Genomic DNA, 20,445 nt, shown 5'->3' on the forward strand with positions numbered 1-20,445 from the left:
TTAGGACAGAAAGCCGTGCATATTTGTCTGTAGTTGAGCGAAAAAATAAATATTCGTGAACTCTCGAATGAGTCCAGTCATACATAAAATGTGTTGTGTGTATTTTATCCATCAGAATACAAATTGAAAAGTTACGACGTCAAGAATTACAATCACAAAATGAAAATTTACAATAATCTTCATTTATCACTTCTTGAAACATCAACGTCATCAGTTCTTCTTTCAAAATTGGTAACGCTAAGTTAAATTGCTTTTTTTATTTGGCTGTTTGTTGAATATAGCTGACATTACCATTCAGAAAGTTTGATTTCGTGAACTTGGTCACATATAAATATTGGTTAAAATATTAGACACTGGAAACCGTAAAAGGATTTTGATTTAAATTACAATCACAAAATGAAAATTTACAATAATCTTCATTTATCACTTCTTGAAACATCAACGTCATCAGTTCTTCAAAAGCCAAAGTTTTGTCTTTCAAAATTGGTCACGCTGTGCCCATTTCAGTTGGACCACAGTTCTGGCATTTTGTTCAATCTGGATTTCTAAATTTTCTAAAATTTGCATTAACAAAAACCAAATCCTTCCACTTGGAACTTTCAACTTTTGTGTCCTGTAGTTAGGTTTCCATTTTGCAGTGTAATTTGTTTATTTGCGCTACAATAAAACAGCTCCGTGGACAAAAACTAGCCCAGAGAATATGGAGTAAGAAAGCTTCCAGGGATATTTGTGTGCATAAGATGGAAATCTGTGCATATTTTCTGTAGTTGAGCATAAAATAAATATTCGTGAACTCTCGAATGAGTCCAGTCATACATAAAATGTGTTGTGTGTATTTTATCCATCAGAATATGAATTGAAAAGTTACAACGTCAAGAATTACAATCACAAAATGAAAATTTAGTTACGCTTTCTTCTGTACAAATACGAATTCACAGACGAGACTCGACTGTCAAAAAAATACAACATCGATCGAGATGCCGGACTTTCGCGCCATATACGGTCTGAACCAGGTTTTAGTCCTGGTTCAGTCCATATGCAGCGCAAAAGTCCGGCATCTCGATCGATGTTTCTTCAGCTCAATAAATATACATTTTAAAAATGCCTGTAAAGTGAGTGGAAAAAAAAAAAGTAATATGTTTATGAGAACTTAATCAGCCTGTTGCCTCCTCCAAAAGTTAAATTGCTTTTTTTATTTGGCTGTTTGTTGAATATAGCTGACATTACCATTCAGAAAGTTTGATTTCATGAACTTGGTCACATATAAATATTGGTTAAAATATTAGACACTGGAAACCGTAAAAGGATTTTGATTTAAATGGCAAGGATTCACAATTGTAAAATTCAAACGTAAAGGACTGAAGGACTGATCAAAGGCATTGTATATATATATTTTTTTAATGGGGATCAGTAAAGTAAACCTTACACTTCATGCCTACGACCAGCAGAGGACGCAATAGCTCCACTTTCTGTCCTTTTGTGTGTAGAGACTTTCTGTGGGAGGTGGTGTGGACTAAATCCAGATCTAAAACCAGGACTAAACCAGGTTTAAAATCAGTCTGTGCCTCTGCGCCTGTTTTTATCTTTTTGCAAACACAACGGTAGAAATCAACACGTGTGAAGTTGTTTTTAAAACCTTACTATGCCTGTTCTTAAACCTTTAACTAGACTAATGTGCTATATAAACTAGGGGTGTCAAATTATTGCGTTAATTGTGATTAATTAATTACAGTCATATTTAGCGCGTTATGTTTTTTAATCGCATTAATCTAATTTTTAATCTCTAACTTTACTGTTTCTGTATGCGAGTTGCTTTATTATAAAACCTGTTTTTATGTGTTGTTGGGACAACAACACACACAAAAAAAAAAAACACATTTATACATTTTTTTATTTCGGTAATTCCACTCATTGCTGGAAACCCACACAGAACGTGGCAGTAAGAGCGACGTAAACGTCATGTTAACGTTGGCGGCGTCAGTCACACAATGGACGAGGTGGAAGAGCCAGTAGAACAGAGGCAGCAGTGCACAGGGAAAAACACATTCATGTCTTGGAAATTCTTCTCCCGACGTGAAATATAAAAGAAAATAATAAAATAATATAAAATCACCTACAACTTAAATGTCACTGGTGAAAACAACCTGCATAGACTCATGATGTCTGCACTACTGTCCTATACACAAACACACAAACACACACAAACACAAACACACACACACACACACACACACACACACAAACACACACACACACAAACACACACAAACACACACAAACACAAACAAACACACACAAAACACAAACACACACACACACACACACACACACACACACACAACACACACACAAACACACACACACACACACACACACACACACACAAACACACACACACACACACACACACACACACACACACACACACACACACACACACACACACACACACACACAAACACACCTTCATCTTCGTCATTAACCTGAGAACGCGCGGACCACGTTTCTTTCCGTAGTTACTGCGCAGACACCGACGTGCTCCTGTGAGCCGCGTACGTTTTCTCGCGTAAACCGCGCTTCCTCCTGTGCACCTCTAAACCAGAACTAACACCAAGACTAAAACCAGGACTAACCCAGTCCAGGACTAAACCAGTGATTTCATACATAAATCATTTCTCTATCAATAATATTTTTAATATGGTTAAGGAAAGACTGGACTTTTTATTGTCTTTAAGTAGACAAAAGTTATTATGTTCAGATTTCCTCGTCTTTGCTACTTTACAGCAAACAGTTTTTTATTCATGGAGACTTGGGCTCAACAGCCAATTTGGAGAGATTTGTTAAACAATAAATGACTTTATAAAGTCACTTTTTTTTGTTCTATATCAGTCTTTTGATCTGCCACAATAATGTAATAATGAATTTAAATGAAAATACCTCAAATTGAAGGCTTTTCTCAGCAATTTTTAGGTGAGATTAAAAAAAGATTAATTAGATTAATTAATTACAGATCATAATTAATTAATCTCTCAGTTTTTTTTTATCGCATGACAGCACTAATATAAACATTGCAAGACAGAAAGCTGGAACAAAGGTTTCAAGGTTAAAGCTGATCTGAGAAACCACTTTACTTTATTTACTAGCAAAATTAAAAGTATTTTGATCATGAAAAATACCGATATATTTTTGTTAACCATGGAAATCAGTCATGCCGCAGAGACGGAATGCATAAATTTAGTATCAAATGAAAGAATGTGTAACTATTCCAACTATTCTACAAATCTCTCGACTCTGGAGGTGGCATGTCAGCATGGAAATTGAACGTTAAAACCACTTCAGACTAGGGGTGGGACGAGACAAATTTCACACGACAAGACACACCACGAAATTAAGTCCACGAGAACAAGACAAAACCAGATTCTGACATAATTTGTAATAAATAATAATCAAAACGTACTATAACCTGTTTCACAATTTTGGCTTTGCTGTTTTTATTTTTTATTTTTTGTCATACTTTAGTGGTTGTCGTCATCCTGCTTTTTGGAACTACAGCTTCACAAATGATACAACTCACCAGTTCTTCACTCTTTTTTATCTAAGCCAAAAGTAAATTCAGGGGGAAAGAGACTCACAAGATCACTTTTCTCCTGTGTGCACGATCTTGTGGCAATTTTGTCTTGTGAGATTTTGTTTCACGAGATCTTACTTCGGACCATTCTCCAGAGATATGTTTTAGGATGCATGTTTTTCTATGGTTTTCAGTGCAATAAAAATCAAAAAGAAAACACATACTGTGGCTTTGAGTTAAAAATATTTTAAGATATCAGCTTAACACCGAAAAGAACCAGGTCTTGAGTCAGTGTCAAGTCACAAGTGTCAGTGCCACTTTATTTAGATTTCATGATCAAAATAAGATTCACACACATTCATACACCAGCGTGCACAGACGCTGGAGGCAAGGGGTGTTTAAGTGCCGTGCCCAAAGACACAATAACCGTGGCACAGCGAAACTGAACTGTCAACCAACCTGAAGAGTATAAACATAAAGGCAGAATGACCAACAACCTCTACAATGGCAAACAAGTGCTCTGTGTTATTGAATTAACTCCACCATTTCTGCCATGCCAGCGCCGACGCTCTGCTCACTTGTACTTGAGACAATGCTGCGTTGAGAATGTCTTCAAGAAGCTGACAATACAGCCAGTGTAATCCTGTTTAGTCCCACACAGACATGCCTTAGGTTAGCGAAGGGAACACCTGATCAGGATGAAGATGCACAATGAGAGTGAAATTCTCCCTGCTTCTTTATAGAGTTATTCATATGAAGCAACAGTACACTGGCCAAACTTAAAAAATTTAATGCCATTCAAGTCATAAGGAGATTTTATGCTTTGTTTTTGCAGCAGACGCTGGATAAAAGCAGATGGATCTACACGACCCTTTGCTGTAATAAATACTTAATATTTGATGCCAATATTGACTGCACTGACTGCCGTCGTGTTAGTGAAAATAACCATTTCCTCCCTAAGAATCACACTGATATGTGCATATTGTCATATACAGAGTTATTTCAGAAGCACAGATTCTTTTTCTTTTTCGATTTTTTGGGCTTAAATAGTCATATTCCAGACCACTGGTACTGCCCCCTAGTGTCTCTCAGCAGCTGGAGCAGCTCCAGCCCCGGGCCCCCTCGTCTCGGGCCCTGTTCAGGTTGACCGTGGGCCCCCGGGACTCTGCGGGCGGCTGGCTCAGTACCAGAGGCTTCTGTGATTTCAGCTTGTGAGCCACAGTCATAAAGATGGCCTCCACGTGGTCGCTGTCCCTGTGCGGACCGTCCTCGGGGCCGCTCGGGCTCTTGGCCGAGGTCTCGAACAGCGGCATGGAGTGAGAGTCTGCAAACTGCTGCGCCGTGTCTGTGCCCACCTGCAGGGAGTCGCGCAGGTCACACTTGTTCCCCACGAGGATGCGTGGCACCTCAGAGCCCAGCGCGTGCTGCTGGCACTCCTCGATCCAGGCGGGCAGGCTGCGGAAGCTGGCCGCGTTGGTCACGTCGTACACAAAAACAATGGCGTGGACGTTACGATAGTAGTGCTGCACCATGGACTTCCGGAAGCGCTCCTGACCTGCCGTGTCCCAGAGCTGGATCTGAGCAGAGCAATGAGGGAAACACAAGTGAATTATGGAACATGCAGTAATAATACACAATACATAACGTAAGACTTGAGGTATGAGGTTATGCACTGACCTCATGAGAAAAATGCCCCTGAGAGTCCTGACTGTGGCTGTATCATGATAAATGTGCGGTGTCCCTGTTGTTTCTGCTAACTGGTTTTCTACTCGGCCTAAAGTTTACTTGATTTTCTTGTTCTAGTCAAGTATAAACTAAATATTTAGCAGAGTTGTAGACTTTTCTATTTGTGTTTGTACATGTGTTTTGAACTCTTACACTCACATACCATCACACTTCAAACGCCACTCTCTAATGAAACACAAAAACAGAGGCAGTGTGCAAAACAAAAAGGAAGAATAAATACAGACATTACACTGCAAAAAATGAAATCTTAAATGCTTCAATCAAGAAGTAACCCTGATTTGAATATATTTCCTCTTTCTCAAAATACAATTTGTATACAGAAACATTCTCCCCATTTCTAATAATACAAGTTGTTTTCTGATTTTAAGTAAAACAAGTCATTTTGAGATTGTTCTTTTGGCAATTTTTAATTTATACAGACAAGACAAATCAAGATAACTACTACTTGGTTCAAGCAGTTATTAACTAGGCGTGTAACGATGTCCAAGTCTCACGATACGATATCACGATACGATATCATCCCCGTATGAACCTCACGGTACGATATTTATTGCGATATCGTGGGAAAGATCACAATATGGTTCACTATTAGGGATGTAACAATAGGGTCAGTCCATATGAAATCAGCCATTTTCAATGAATCTCCCCTACGAGCCATCTCAAATTTAAAAAAATTTCTAAAATCACCAAATGAAAGAATCTCAAATTTTAGATCAATCCCTTGAGTCGTTCCTAAGTTATGGCCCATTGAAATTTTGCCCAATTTTTCAGAAGCCTTAATTTATAAGCATGTTTGAGAGACCATTTCTTCATAAAAAATAGAGCTAGGGTGAGCTCCACCAAAAATGACCAGTAAGAGCTCATTTTCAAAAATTCAGTTTGAAATGAAGGAAGTTAATAGTAGATGTTTTTATTACTTTAAACTAATCAGGATATGCCAAGGTTTCTCTGGTAAAAAATTACATCAACATCTAACAGTGCCACATGGGGAACCGAGGGTCCAAAGAAGGGGCCAAAAAGATCACATTTGGTCTGTGACCATATTTGGGACTCTACACCGTCCACATGAAAGCTCAGAAAAGTGTGAGATTGTATATATGTATATATATATATATATAGCGGCAACCAAATTTGAGATTTTGGTTGCCACCCACAGTGCCCCCCTTAAAAAAGATACACAATATTTGACAACAGATTCAGAATCTATGACCAAAAATCTACAATAATACACATTTTCAGCTTCCGAGCTCTATTTTTGATGAAGTTCTGGTCTCTCAAACATGCTAAAAAATTAAAGTGTTTGAAAAAATGGGCATGGCCCCAAAATTTCAATGGGCCATAACTCAGGAACGACTCAAGAGATTGAGCCAAAATTTGAGACTCTTTCATTTGGTAATTTTAGAAATTTTTTGAATTTTTTTTCTGCCAAACCTGAGATGGCTCATAGGGGAGGGCGGCTGATTTCATATGGACTGACCCAGTATCTAAATCTCTCGGTTTTCACGATATACATCTCACTGTACGATATTTATTGCAATATTTTGTGGAGGCAAACAAAACTGTTAATATTCTCCTTTTTCCTCTTAAAATGTTAAAATTAAAACTAAGACTTAAAAGTGCTTAGAACTGTTATTTCTTCATGTAGTCTACACTCACATGGAGCAAAGGACCGTGGTCTATGTCTTTATTTTACTTTATTGCCGCACCATAACTCTTAGTTTAATCAAAGAGACTTAATTCGATAAATTGTGACGGTCCACGATATTATTGTGAGAACTTTGACGATACGATGTCATGATATTTCAGTTATTGTTACATCCCTATTATTAGCGTTTTATCTTATTGAAGTTTTTTTTTTTTTCCTACTGTAAAAAGAAGAAAATACAGGGAGTGACGCCACGAATGGTTGCGTTTATCTGTGAGACACTTCACCTGCATCTGCCAAATCACTGTGACATAATATGCACAGTCCAATGCAGAAACAATGACTGACTCATGCACATTTGGAGTAAATATGTGCTTGTGTTTTTATGTTATAACGTATCTATTCATCCTTTAGGAAACCTGCCAGCCCCGCAGAGCCCCGCAGAGCCCCGCAGAGCCCCGCAGAGCCCCGCAGACAGCCCCGCACAGCCCCGCACAGCCCCGCACAGCCCCGCACAGCCCCGCACAGCCCCGCACAGCCCCGCACAGCCCCGCACCTTGATTTTCTCCCCGTCGATCTCCACCAGCCTCTCCCTGAAGTCCACCCCGATAGTGGCCTCGGTTTTCTCGGGGAACTTCCCGGCGCAGAAGCGGTAGGTGAGACACGTCTTCCCCACACCCGAGTCTCCGATCACGATGATTTTAAAGATGCGGGTCCGCGGCGGTGGGAGGCTGGAGCTCGTCAGGGAACCGGAGAATTCAAGCGAAGAGCCGATGTCCGCCATAGCAACAGCAGCAGCGGCGGAGGTGGCGGCGGCGGCGGCGGAGGTGGCGGCGAGCCCGGGGGGGAGCAGGGCGTTCTCCGCAGCGGCTCGGCGGACACTCACCCCGCCCCTGCACGTCAAACAAAGCGCCTGTCAGTCGCTCCCATCGCTTCGTGAATCATCTAAACATGTAAACGCGTCTGCACCGAGCGCCACAGTCGAGGATCCTCCGCAGATTCTCAGCAGACTCAATGTAAACACGACCGAGCCACGTACGACGTCCTCCAGCTGACGCAGATCTCGCGAGGTAATCCGGTTGCAGCATTCTAAACAGTCCCGTGAGGAAACAAGGGAATGTGAAGGCCGTCGCTGAGTCGTTCCGTCTCCCTCCCCAATCCACCACATGACTCCTGTAGACCGACATAAAAAGCCTGGACAGTGTTAATAATATGTTAGGTCCACCTTTCTGTTTATTACTTTTCATTATTTTTGGGGGCGTGAGAAGGTTTTTAAATTTCATCTGAAAAATGCCCATTTGAATCATCAAAACAGTGAAAATGTCAAATGAATTATAAAAAAAGTTTCCTTCCTCTGAACAAGCAACAAAACTGTAGTGCAGTAACAAAACAAATAGAGAAAATATACCCCAAAATACTCTTGGCGATATATCGATACAGCAGCCCACGATATCGATACCGTATCATCACATTAAGCGACACGATATATCGATATATCAATATTTTTGCACAGCCCTAATACATATAACATATTGCATGACATTTTTCAAAATCAGCTTGAGTTGTCTTAGTTCTGCTCTTTGGTTCTAACTCAGGATATATTATATAGCCTAGGTGGAGATATAATGAGGATAAGAGTAATCATTTTTAAACCTATTGTGTGTTCACATATTTATCTTTAAAAGTCCTATATTACAATTGACATTATAATATAAATTAGAAAATAGAGTAATATAGGCCCTTTAAGTTCTGTAGTTCCACTTCCCCCCAGGCTGATGCTGTGTCTGTGGACTGGGGTTTCTGAGAAGCAGAAAAGCATAGGTTTACATTTTCCTACAAAAGCAATTTATTAATAATTGCTCACAAGTTTCTCCTCTTCCCATACGATTTCAATTCAACAATTTGTCAGGTTATTACATAGCAAGTACCAGTGTTGGGGAGTAACAGATTACATGTACCAGAGTTACAAAATCAGAGTACAAATTATGAGTAACTGTATTCAGTTACAGTTACTGTTTCAGTGAGTGGTAATTGGATTACAGTTACTTTGTTGAAATAAATGGATTACACGGCGGTATTTTCCTGTTTTTACATTTTGGGCTAAATCCCACTTTTCTTTTTCTTTTTTTTTTCACTCATTGCCGGACACTAAACCAGGTCTAAACCAGGTCTAAAACAAGGTGTAAAACCAGATATAAACCAGGTCTAAAACCAGGTCTAAACCAAGTATAAACCAGGTCTAAAACCAGGACTAAAACAGGATTTAACAGGATTTAACAGGACTAAATCATGCTGCGTGGACATGTCTCCTCGTCTTCTATCACTAATACTTTTAATATGGGTAAGGAAAGTCTGGGCTTTTTATTTTCTTTTATCAGATAAAACATCTTATGTGATGATATCCTGGTCTTTGTTTCTCTACAGCAAATCAAGTAATCCAAAGTATTCAGATTACATTACTCACTTTAAGTAATTTAATGGATTACTTTACAAACTACATTCTGGGTTATGTAATCTGTAGGGGAATACATTTTAAAAGTCACCTTCCCAACACTGGCAAGTACTGACATGAGCACTGTGTCAGTTTGGTTTATGTCATGTCATGTAAGATTACGTTCTACCTAGAACACTTTGCAAGATCTAAAATATTTTATTCACTAGAAATTATCCAAATATTTTGGATATGATCATTTCAAAGAGCTCTTAATATTTATTTATATGAGAGAAGCCAATGTGAGAACTTATTTAACTACAAACTAATCACGTATTTGAAGTGTGAAGTAAAAACAAAACAGCCACCACAATTCAGTGCAACAACAGATGTAGTAAAAGTCATATAGAGTCTGATCAGAGTGTCTGATTTACCAGCCAAACTGCTGTGGGCAGGGAGCTGTTGGGGAGTTGAGTAGTTCTGGTAAGCTTCAGTGAATTTTGGCCTAAATCTAAGTTTGTGCTGCCTTCAGGTGCCGCTGTAGTGTAGTTGGTGACACCACAAAAGACTGTCCTGATACAGACTGATGTTTCTGATACAAACACGTGGCTGCGGGGGTGGAGTTTGAAGTGTGGATACCTGTTTAGACCAATCACACTGTTCCTTGTACCATCAAGTCCCACCCCCTCACTCTCCCCCTGAGGCCCTGTTTACACGTACTCAGGTATTTCTAAAAACTGAAACATTTCCCTTTGTATGTTTGCATCTTTTACACAAATGGCAAATTCACCTCTGAAAACGAATCTTTCAAAAAACTCCAGCTAGAGTGGAGATTCTGGAAAACTACAGTTTGGCGTTTGCAAGGAACTGACGCACCAAAACTGCGACCAATGTTTCCGTTTTGCTCTGATCATGATGGTGATGATGATGAAGAAGAATCAGAGCATCAGTCACATTTCTTCTGGTGAAACACTTTTCATGTGTTTCATTTGCACACACAGCTGATGTTTCATATCCACGACCAGAGAGCAATGAGGCTTGGAGGTCTGTGATTTTACCACTTCTTTAACAGATCTGTGGAGAGGCGAGCTCGCTCACTAATGCACGTTTTTCAAGGTATTTGTGTGTAAAACTTACAACTGTAATGAAATAAATGCTACAGGTTTAAATCTAATCCAGGTGCCGCCCAGAAGGTTGGCATAGTTATGACGGCGCTCGATGGAGGATTTATGCAGGTTGATGTAAACCAGGGGTGTCAAACTCATTTTGGCCATATCCAACCTACTTTGATCCCAAATGGGCCGGATCAGAAAACTCATGGAATATAAACCCCAAAAATAACAATAACTAACAAACAAGTTCAAATATGTGTGCAGAGAAACGCAAATCTATTACAAAAATCTTTTTAAATTGATGAACTCTTTCTTTTACAAAATATTATATTATTATGAACAACCTGAAACTTTAAGAAAAATTTAATTTCAACGCAATATTTTAACATGAACTTGTATGTAAATAGGAATAAGTCAGTTTTTCTTGGAAAATCCTGCACTCGGCTCCACTTTTCTCATTTTTGACAACAGTCAAAACGATCGTCCTTTAAGAGCGTTTGGAAAGAGACAAGTCTTCATTTGTGCTGCTCTGGTGGGAGGGGCCACTTACAGAGACGCTGGAGACGCTACTATGCTAAGCACTGCAGAAAATTACCAATATTTTAATTAAAATATTTTATAGGAAAATCAGCCAAGGGCCAGATTAAAGGTCTTGGAGGGCCGGATCTGGCCCCCGGGCTTTATGTTTGACACCTGTGAACAAAAAACTTTTTGAAAACAATGCTGTGTGCATGATGTTATTTTGGAAAATGGAGGGAAGGAAATATTCGTTTCTCAACAAACTCGGCTTTGTGTAAAAGTAGCCTTAGTCCTCCATGTTCTGCAGTTCTTTAGTTTGCAGTTCTAATTGAAATGTGGTTGTGGTTGTAGTTTTGGTGTTTTAGCCCCACTTTATATATAACTGTGATCTTTGTTAAGTGTGACCATCAAAATAGAAATAGAAGGAACCGTTCAAAAGAGCTGATTCATTCACAAACGTCACATCAGTACATCATCATCAGCGGTGCGGTGGCTCTGGTCACGCTCTCCGCTCTGGCCCTCACAAGCCACAAACACAGAACACAGAGAAGTCAGATGACAATCGAACTGAAATGAAAAGCTACAAAGATCAAAAACAAACAAAATGTTAAGTTGAAGACCATTTTATTTCAAGGGAAGAAACTATGATACAGGTTTGTAGAGGTAAATTTAATATAAACACATTTTTGGAGTTATTGGCTCTAGTCACACTTACGTCACAAACCAGGAGGATGTTTGCAAACATGCAATGACGACTTCGGGTGTAGTTCCCGACACAGGGCTCGCCGAGTGACTGTGGTAAAATGAAAACTGCATAGTTGTGTGTCAGAGGGGAAATGATGAAAACTGAGTTATGTTTGTAATAGGAGGGTTTCAGTCACGTGATCACGATGATGCGCGAATTTCAGGTGGAGGGCAGGAAGTGAAGACAAACACGACAAACACGGCTCTGGAGAACACAGATATGGAGAAGAGTTCTTATTGTAAGGATTTAGAGCCAGTAGCGAGGCAAAAGTACAAGCAGTTAGTCGACAAATATATTGGGCGTGACTCCGATCTGATGAAAATGAGAGAATTTTCAACCGAAGTAAAAGATTTGCCGACAATCGAGGCAGAGGAGATCACGAACTATTTAGCTCTTCAGACATCGTTCTACACCAGACAACAGATGAAGTCGTACAAAAGTTTGGAGGCATATAACTTTTTTTGTCAGTGGATGGATCCTCAACCTTGGTGCAAAACGACTAAATGATGATTATGGTTTGGTCTTCGCCGGGGTGAGTGTTTCTCTTATTTTATGCGTATAGACGTTATGGGAAAAACTGCAGCGTATCGGCAGTAACCTCTATCTGAACTATTTAATGTCAACAAATGTCGTTAGCCGTTAATGATTTGTTTATGTTTAGGTAAACCACAAAAAACAATTTAGCTTTGTAACAAACCTTTGTCGAAGTGTTCACTGCAGACACGAGCATTAGCGGATTCTGATTCTCCCGACCGCAAACAGGTTTGTAATCCACTTTTTACGGCGTTGTTCTGTCGGCTTTTCCCATTTCTGACCTTTGTGGACGACGATATTCGGTACTCTAAAAAAATCACTTTTCCTTCTCTCGGTTAGAACGATTGGCACAGCCGTAAACTACACAACACATCGGCATTTTCCTCCAGTCAGTTCACTTCCTGCCCTCCATCTGATTTTGCGTGCTGACAAACGTAGCCCTGTGACGTCACGTGAAACCCAGATATTGTTGACTGGCCGAACATAACGGAACGCTACAAAGACAATGGACATGAAAAAACGGGGACATTTTCTCATTTTTCTTTGATTTTTGTTTTTATGACTTACTACCGCCGGAAGTTGCCGTCGCGTGTTTCCGAACGTCTTCCCGGTTTGTGACGTGAGTGTGACTAGAGCCTATCGAAAGAAAATGAAAAGCTCTGAAAATACAATACAGCAAACAATTTATCAAGATGGAAAACCAACAAAATGTCACGTTGAAGACCATTTTATTGCAAGGGAAGAAATTATGATACAGGTTTGAAGAGGTAAATTGAATATAAACACATTTTTGGAGTTATTACATGATGTGTAAGGAACATGCTCCAGAACACAGCTGCTGCAAGGGTCTGGTGCTGTTTTTTTTTTTTTTTTTTTTTTGGTGAAAACTAACTAACTAATGCGTCAATCAAAGTTCTATGTTATTCTGCAGTAGCGATTATCTGTGCCATTATATAGGCTGATATAGAATTAAATGAATAATAAATGTTGAATCCGTGTGTCATTCGTTCATTCGTTTTTCAAAATAAAACCAAAAATAACAAAACACAAAACGAAAAAACAACAATTTTCTTCATTATCTGTCTCCAAAACCAAAATGAAAAAACGGGTGACGATTCAGGACTTAAACTGAGATGCTGGACTGAACCAGGACTAAAACCAGAACTGAACCAAGACAAAACCAGGTCCCGGTCTCAGTCCTGGTCTGGGCCTGGTCTGGTCTCAGACTCTGACCTGGTCTCAGTCCCAGTCTGGGCCTGATCTGGTCTCAGTCTCAGTCCTGGTCTCAGTCCTGGTCTCAGTCCCGGTCTGGGTCTGGTCTTAGTCCTGGTCTGGTCCCAGTCTCAGTCTCAGATTTTCAGTTTTTTTCCTAGTCCCTGTCCTGAAACTCAGTTCTGTTTTAGTCCTGTTTTAGTCCGTTATCCGTTTTTTTCCATTTTTCATTTAAACACAAAAATTGAAAACTGAAAAAGCAAATCAATATCTGTTTTTTCACTTTGGTTTTGGAGACAAATAATGAAGAAAATTATAATTTTTTTTTGTTTTCTTATTTTTGGTTTTATTTTGAAAAACGAATGATACACGGATTATTTTGGCATGCCTTGGAAGCTTTTGATCTTAGCAAATGTAAACCTGATAAAGATTTAAATTAGAAAAAGCTCGTATAAAATAAATAAAAAAACAAAATTTTCACAACACATACAATTTTGGGAATGGGTGGTTGCCAGGTATGGTCAGATAGCTGTAAATGGACAGTAGAATATGAATTATTGAAGTGAATGAGTAATATTGTGAACATTCTCAAAATATAAGTGTAGTTAACTTAAAGCACCAGTCCAAACTACTTCTCAGATGCATTCGTCACATTCTTGCGATGAGTTTTTATACACGATTCACAACTTTCAGGGCGAGGTTTTGGCATCACGCTATAGACCTTTTTCATAACAGCCGGAAGTGCCTCGCTGTAGGTTTGCGGAACTTCCTGTTAATGGTTTTCTACGGCAAAATGTCGGTGGAAATGTCCGGCGTATCCTCCAGCATCTTCATAAATCTGCCCCGTCTCCAAATCTTCAACCAACAAAGCCCACAAAGGATAAACATGAAGAATTTATCGGCAGCTATCAAGGCAAGAAAGACGAAAAAGAACGACGAAAGCTTAAAGGTGTTACGGTTTCGTAGACATCTCTAGGATCTCGCATTCGAACAGCACAAATCTATCTATCTATGCTAATATCGACATCATGAAATCGAATTTTAAATTTTAATTGTAGAGCCAGTCTGAGTGAACAAGTTAATTCTGTTTTATTCATGACCGTGACGTTAGTTTTGTTCAGTAGTTCACTAATGCGTCGTCGTTGTTGGTTGAAGATTTGGTGATGGGGCAAAATTTATGAAGCTGGTGGAGAATACGTCATGCATTTTCACCTGGAAGTTCTACAAATCTACAGCGCGGCACTTTCGGTCGTTGTAAAAATGGTCTAATGACTAACGACAACTTGCCGTGCCAACAGCGCACTGCCATTGCGTTTGTTATTGTTAAAAACGCTCCATTGTTAGACACAGACAGCTTGTGGCATTTTAATTATAATACGGCAAAACAAATGTAACTTCACAAATAAATAAGACACAGCCGCTTTAAGACTCCGCGGACACACCTCTGTCAAAAAGGATCCCATGTTCACAACTCCAGACTTCTCTTGCACAGTTTTTGAGCCCATAAACCACAACTGGACTCATTCTGGGGTCAAAGTGTGTTCACAGCGAATGTATTAGGATAGCATTCACAAGGATAAGGATTTAATTTATTTATTTTCTAATTTTCTAGTAGGTTTTAAAGTGCATTTTTCCAAAAACAGGACATTACTCTACGTTAGCGATGTGAAATAGAAATAAAATGTGAATTAAAGCCACAAGAAAGCAAAATGTGTGTGTTTTTAAAGTGGGGGTATTTTACTTCTATGGGGAATTCATTGCTGACACTAGGGTGACCAGACATCCCTATTTACCCAGGACAGTTCCAGTTTGGTAGCCAGGCTGGTGCCACCTAATCCCTCCACTCAATTTCATTTCTCTCCAGCGACTAGGTCAGGAATCAAAATACACTAGACCAGGCATGTCCAAACTATGGCCTGTGGACCAAATGCGGCCCTCTGACAAATTTTTCTTGGCCCTCAGGCTTACAGGTGAATTGGCCCAAATTACCTTGCATCAATTAAAAATGAACTTTTTACTGCAAGTCTTTTTGAAAATCTCCCATGATGAACCTAAAGTTTAATATTTAGTGTGTGGTTTTAAGGATCTTAGAATGAATAAAGACGATGGCTCATTCTAACGTGTTAAACATGCACATATTTCAATTATTCACAGTATTGAGCACCAGACTACAACCCTCGATCAGCCCTCTGCTTCATCTGTGTTTAGATATGTGGCCCTTGATGAAAAAAGTTTGGACACCCCTGCACTAGACGGTTCACAAAAACCCCAGAAGTGGAAGTTCGGGCACCAGCCAATCAGCAAAGAGCCATACATTCAGTGTTGTTAACGATTCCCGAGATCGAGGATTTAAAGCCGGAATAAAGAGAATGTTTGGTGAATTTTATCAAGAGGAAAGACGTAATTGTCCTACTTCCTATAGGATTTGGGAAAAGCTTAATATACCAGTTCTCTATGGAAGATAATTTGTTTCATCAAATTTTGAATTTTAAATGCTGTTGAATTTCATACTCTGATTTTTTTTTTACTCTGAAAAAACATGTTTGAATTTTTTTATTATGAATTTTTATTTGCTGAAATTTTAAGTGTACATTTTCAGTGTATAAAATTCAATATTAAAAAAAATCACCTTTTAAATATTCAGCACAAATATTTTCAGGCCTTCAAATTCAACAGTCGAAATTCAGAATGTAAAATTCGCAGTGAAGAAAATTCACAGTAACCCGAGATGCCAAGGCAGAAGCAATCGATCCAAAGTGATCCGATCTAACTTAGTAAGAAACAGAAAATGTTGCAGTGAAGCGATCTGATTGGTCAGAATTAGCATCACTGAAACTTCATCTCTTTGATTTGTTAAGTGTAAACCCCGCCCACAAATGAGAACAGCCAATAGGAAACAGCCTCTCTCCTCCTCGCTCACATGATCGATTACTTCTGCCTTGGCATCTTGGATTTTTGCTGTGATATTTTTCACTGCGAATTTTACCTTCTGAATTTCGACTGGTGAATTGGAGGGCTTGAAAATACCTGTGGTGATTTTTTGGTTTAGTTTGAATTGAAAGTAAACTTCAAATTTCAGCCACTAAAATTCAGAATAAAAATAATTCAATCATCTTTATTCAGAGTTTAAAAAAATTCAAAGTGAGAAAATCTGTCATATTTATAATTCAAAATCAAATTATCTTCCATAGTTATCCCTGTTAGTGGCGCATTACATACACAAATTCTAACACTGCGAGGTCACATGGTTTCTACGAAGTGAAACCGGCTGATGAATCGGGCTACCAGTTTGGAGCCCTGTGTCCAAATCCATTGATTTGTCCCAGTTTTATACAAGAAATGTCCCAAGTGTCCCTATTTTTAACCAATCTGACCCCTACCAACAGTAAAGAGAAGCATAAATTGTCATTTGTTTCGGTAAAATACAGAAAAGCTACTTTAAAATGACCAAAACACGAAGAAAATGTGACTATACAGACTCATATTTCAGTCATAAATAGGCCGAGTACAGAACAATTTTCCTTCTGGTCACCCTAGCTGACACATAACAGATTTTAATCACCATGTTATCTTTTATTGTTAAACTATTAAAATAACCACTACATGTTTTAAAAGTTTTGTTTTCTCCAAGTCACTCCCCCTTCAGAGCATTATCACAACACCATCAGCGCGCGTCACACTAATGAAACTTCTGCACATCGCATCAGTTTGTCAAGTTTGTAAAATATTTAGGCAGAATTGTCGTGTGGGAGCATAGATGACAGAATTTCGGGCTGAGGATCGGACAGAATCTTACCACTACACGTAAGGAGGGTTCAAACAGAGCCCGGGAGAGATCCCTAAATGACCAAAACATGCATGAATGACATCTCAAACCTCTTCAGGCTGTTTAGATGATGGTAGAAAGCTCAATGAATATTTTGCATAATACCAACTCTTTAATGGTTCAGAGCACAAAAAAACAACTGTCACATTCTTAATTTTATTGCCGTGGTTCCCAGTCCCTTCGACATTTGAACGTCAGCCACAATATCTCAAATATTTCGGAGAGATAAATGGATAGACCCAGGGTTCCCACTCTTTTTCTCTGACAGATTTTCAAAACTGACCTAAAGTGAATTTTCCATGACTTTACGGCACCTACATGTATAAAATTGATCAGACTTTTAGGGCGAAATATGAAATGTTAACCCTTTCCACTCATCTAATGGTTTGGTTTATAGTTTTTTAATATTCAAAATCGTGTCAGTGCATTTATTGTCGTTTCTTTTAAACAAAAGGCGCAGATGTTCGTAAATAACCATAACAGCCTAATGATAATTTAACAGAACGCTGTAGCTGCGTGAAAGAGATACTAAAATTTCATGACTTTTTCAAAACTTTCATTGAATTTACACAGTTTCCGCGACTTTTCCAGGATTTCCATGACCGTGGGAACCCTGTAGACCAACAGTGAAGATTTTACGCAAAGTACCACAATTGGGGAACCAGTATTGTATTGCATGATTGAATGTTCGTGTGAGTAACATTTTCCATTAGTCTTGCAAAGTTTCATCCTTTGCTACGTCCTTTGGTTCTTCCACTGCCTCAACGTCCTTCTCATCTCTTAGAGTCACTTGTGCTCCACCGTCATCTCCAGGTTCCACCTCTGAACCTGAAGCCACCACCTGATCTTCCACCATAGTGACCACAGAGAATTCCCTCTTGCTGTCCGGACGAGCTTTAACAATGGTCACGCCGCTTACTCTGCCCCCTAGAGGAGAGGACGGAGACAGCTGTGGAGAACTTCTACCGTCATCCGCAATTCCGAGGTTCTGCAATTCAGGTTTCTCCATCGATTGCTGCGTGATGGAACCTTCTGGCTTTGTTTGACTTCCGAGACCAAGTTCTGATATATCCTCTTGTAAGCTAAAACTTGGAGAAGAGATCTGCAAAGATGACATACTTTTGTCCGAAGACCTTAATGCCGATCCTCTAGGTTGATCTGACGACAGTTTAGGACTCGAAGCAGGTTGCGAAGTATCTTTAGCGCTAAATTTTGGACTTGGCGTAACGGCTATTGGCGAAGTAGGAGTTCTTACTGAATACGAATGCGGTGAGGAACCTAAGCTGATCAGCGCTGGGCTAGCAAACGAGTCATGCTCCAGAACGGGACTGGTGCAGGGATCAGGAGGTGTCTGGGTGCTTGGAAGATCTATCGGAAAATTTGAGTCAGCTGCGAACGGGCTGAGCACTTCACCAGGATCGGGCAAAGGGGATAAAGGTGTGGAGGTTTGCAAGGGTCCAGGGCTTAGAAGAACATGTTGGTTTGTCTCCTCAACAGTTTCCGGCGATTTTGGAGAAGATTTGAGGGACATCTGAAGCGAGCTTGGTGCAGGTGTTGATGCTGCAGGTACATTTTTAGTTCCTTGCGTTGAACTTCCCACAGCAATGGCATTTGACGCTCGAGTTTTGATTGCAGACGCATCAGAAACAGATGTTTTCACTTCTATCGGATCCGCCACACTTTTGAAATGAATGTCTTTGCTTCCATTTTCGCCATCCTCGTTTTGCGGCTCCTCCAACACAACTGGCTGTGGGATGAATTTCACCCCGTCCCTGCCGGTACTGACCACCTTAACGCCGGTGGGGTCGCTACCACGCCTCAACCCGAATAACGTCAGGCTTCTCCTCCTCTTCCCCGTGTTCGGAGCCACATGTCGTTGGTGCTTTCTGAAGGGGGGACGACGTCCTTGAACATGTTTCGCAGGTTGTAGCCGGCGTCCTTCCTATCGTCGCTGTCCTGGGATTGGTCCAGTTGGTCCCCGGAGCCGACCAGCACGTCCGGAATCCTGCCGCTGATGTCCGGGTTCTTCTTGCCTGTGTGTGTGACCCGGAATCTGAAGAGGAAAAAACATAAATACTGGTCAAAAACGTTATATATGACAAGGATAAACTATTTAGACTAGTGATTCCTAAAGTGGGGAGTCACAAAATTAAAATAATAATAATATTTAACCAATTATTTCATTGAATACAATACATTTTGATGAAATCTGGTCAAATAATTATATATGTATTATACCCAGTATTGGGAAGGTGACTTTTAAAATGTATTCCCCTACATATTACAGATTACATACCTCAAAATGTAGTTTGTAACGTAATCCATTAAATTACTTAAAGTGAGTAATGTAATCTGAATACTTTGTATTACTTGATTTGCTGTAGAGAAGCAAAGACGAGGAAATCGTAACATAAGATGTTTTGTCTGATAAAAGAAAATAAAAAGCCCAGACTTTACTGAACCAAATTAAAAATATTATTGATAGAAGAGGAGACACGGTCCGGGCAACATGATTTAGTCCTGGTTTAGTCTTGGTTTAGACCTGGTTTAGTCCTGGTTTAGTCCTGGTTTAGTCTTGGTTTAGTCCTAGTTTGGACCTGGGTTTAGTCCTGGTTTAGACCTGGTTTAGACCTAGTTTTAGACCTGGTTTGGACCTGGGTTTAGTCCTGGTTTAGACCTAGTTTTAGACCTGGTTTAGTGTCCAGCAATGAGTGGAATTACCGGAAAAAAATAAAAAAATAAAATAAAAAAGGGGGTATATAGCCCAAAATGTGAAAACAGGAAAATACCTCTGTGTAATCCATTTATTTCAACAAAGTAATTGTAATCCAATTACCACTCACTGAAAATAGTAACTGTAACTGAATACAGTTACTCATAATTTGTACTCTGATTACGTAACTCCGGTACATGTAATCTGTTACTCCCCGACACTGATTATACCTGATTTGTTTGTTGTTTTGTCACTTAAAATAATAACTGCTGTCCATTTAATTTTACTGTAGGTGTCCGGAGTCTTTTGCATGGTTATTTTTGGGGGTTCTGGCCATGAACCATATGATTGGTCAGAACTGATCTCACGTTCTGACAGGATGTAAAAAAAATAC

The 20,445-nt window shown here is 39.6% G+C and overlaps 2 protein-coding genes across 5 annotated transcripts in view; both read right to left on the reverse strand.

Annotated features, from left to right (window-relative positions):
• Positions 1–3,862: 3,862 nt before the first annotated feature.
• rab33ba (RAB33B, member RAS oncogene family a) lies at positions 3,863–8,032 on the reverse strand. Its single transcript, XM_055158934.1, has 2 exons — positions 7,516–8,032; positions 3,863–5,145 (listed from the first exon to the last, which is right to left on the reverse strand). Exons 1-2 carry the CDS (start codon positions 7,741–7,743, stop codon positions 4,657–4,659), a joined length of 717 nt encoding a protein of 238 aa, XP_055014909.1. The 5' UTR covers positions 7,744–8,032; the 3' UTR covers positions 3,863–4,656.
• A 9,396-nt stretch (positions 8,033–17,428) lies between these two features.
• rell2 (RELT like 2) overlaps positions 17,429–20,445 on the reverse strand; it is a 35,138-nt gene continuing 32,121 nt past the window's right edge. For all 4 annotated transcript variants that reach the window (XM_055158937.1, XM_055158935.1, XM_020939542.2 and 1 more), the window contains one exon: positions 17,429–19,391. In XM_055158937.1, the coding sequence (XP_055014912.1) occupies positions 19,172–19,391 (220 nt within the window). In that variant the 3' untranslated portion in view covers positions 17,429–19,171. The remainder of the gene's footprint in view (positions 19,392–20,445) is intronic.

This window comes from Boleophthalmus pectinirostris, unplaced genomic scaffold, assembly GCF_026225935.1.
Source record: "Boleophthalmus pectinirostris isolate CB_2022bp ecotype Guang Dong unplaced genomic scaffold, ASM2622593v1 HiC_scaffold_23, whole genome shotgun sequence".
Classification (NCBI taxonomy): Eukaryota; Metazoa; Chordata; class Actinopteri; order Gobiiformes; family Gobiidae; genus Boleophthalmus; species Boleophthalmus pectinirostris.

What these genes read in the sequence shown, in the direction of transcription:
- rab33ba (XM_055158934.1), bottom strand. Translation starts at nt 7,743, where the DNA reads ATGGCGGACATCGGCTCTTCGCTTGAATTCTCCGGTTCCCTGACGAGC. An exon ending in TCGACGGGGAGAAAATCAAG is followed by an intron (nt 5,146 to 7,515) that starts GTGCGGGGCTGT and finishes TGCTCTGCTCAG; the next exon opens with ATCCAGCTCTGGGACACGGC.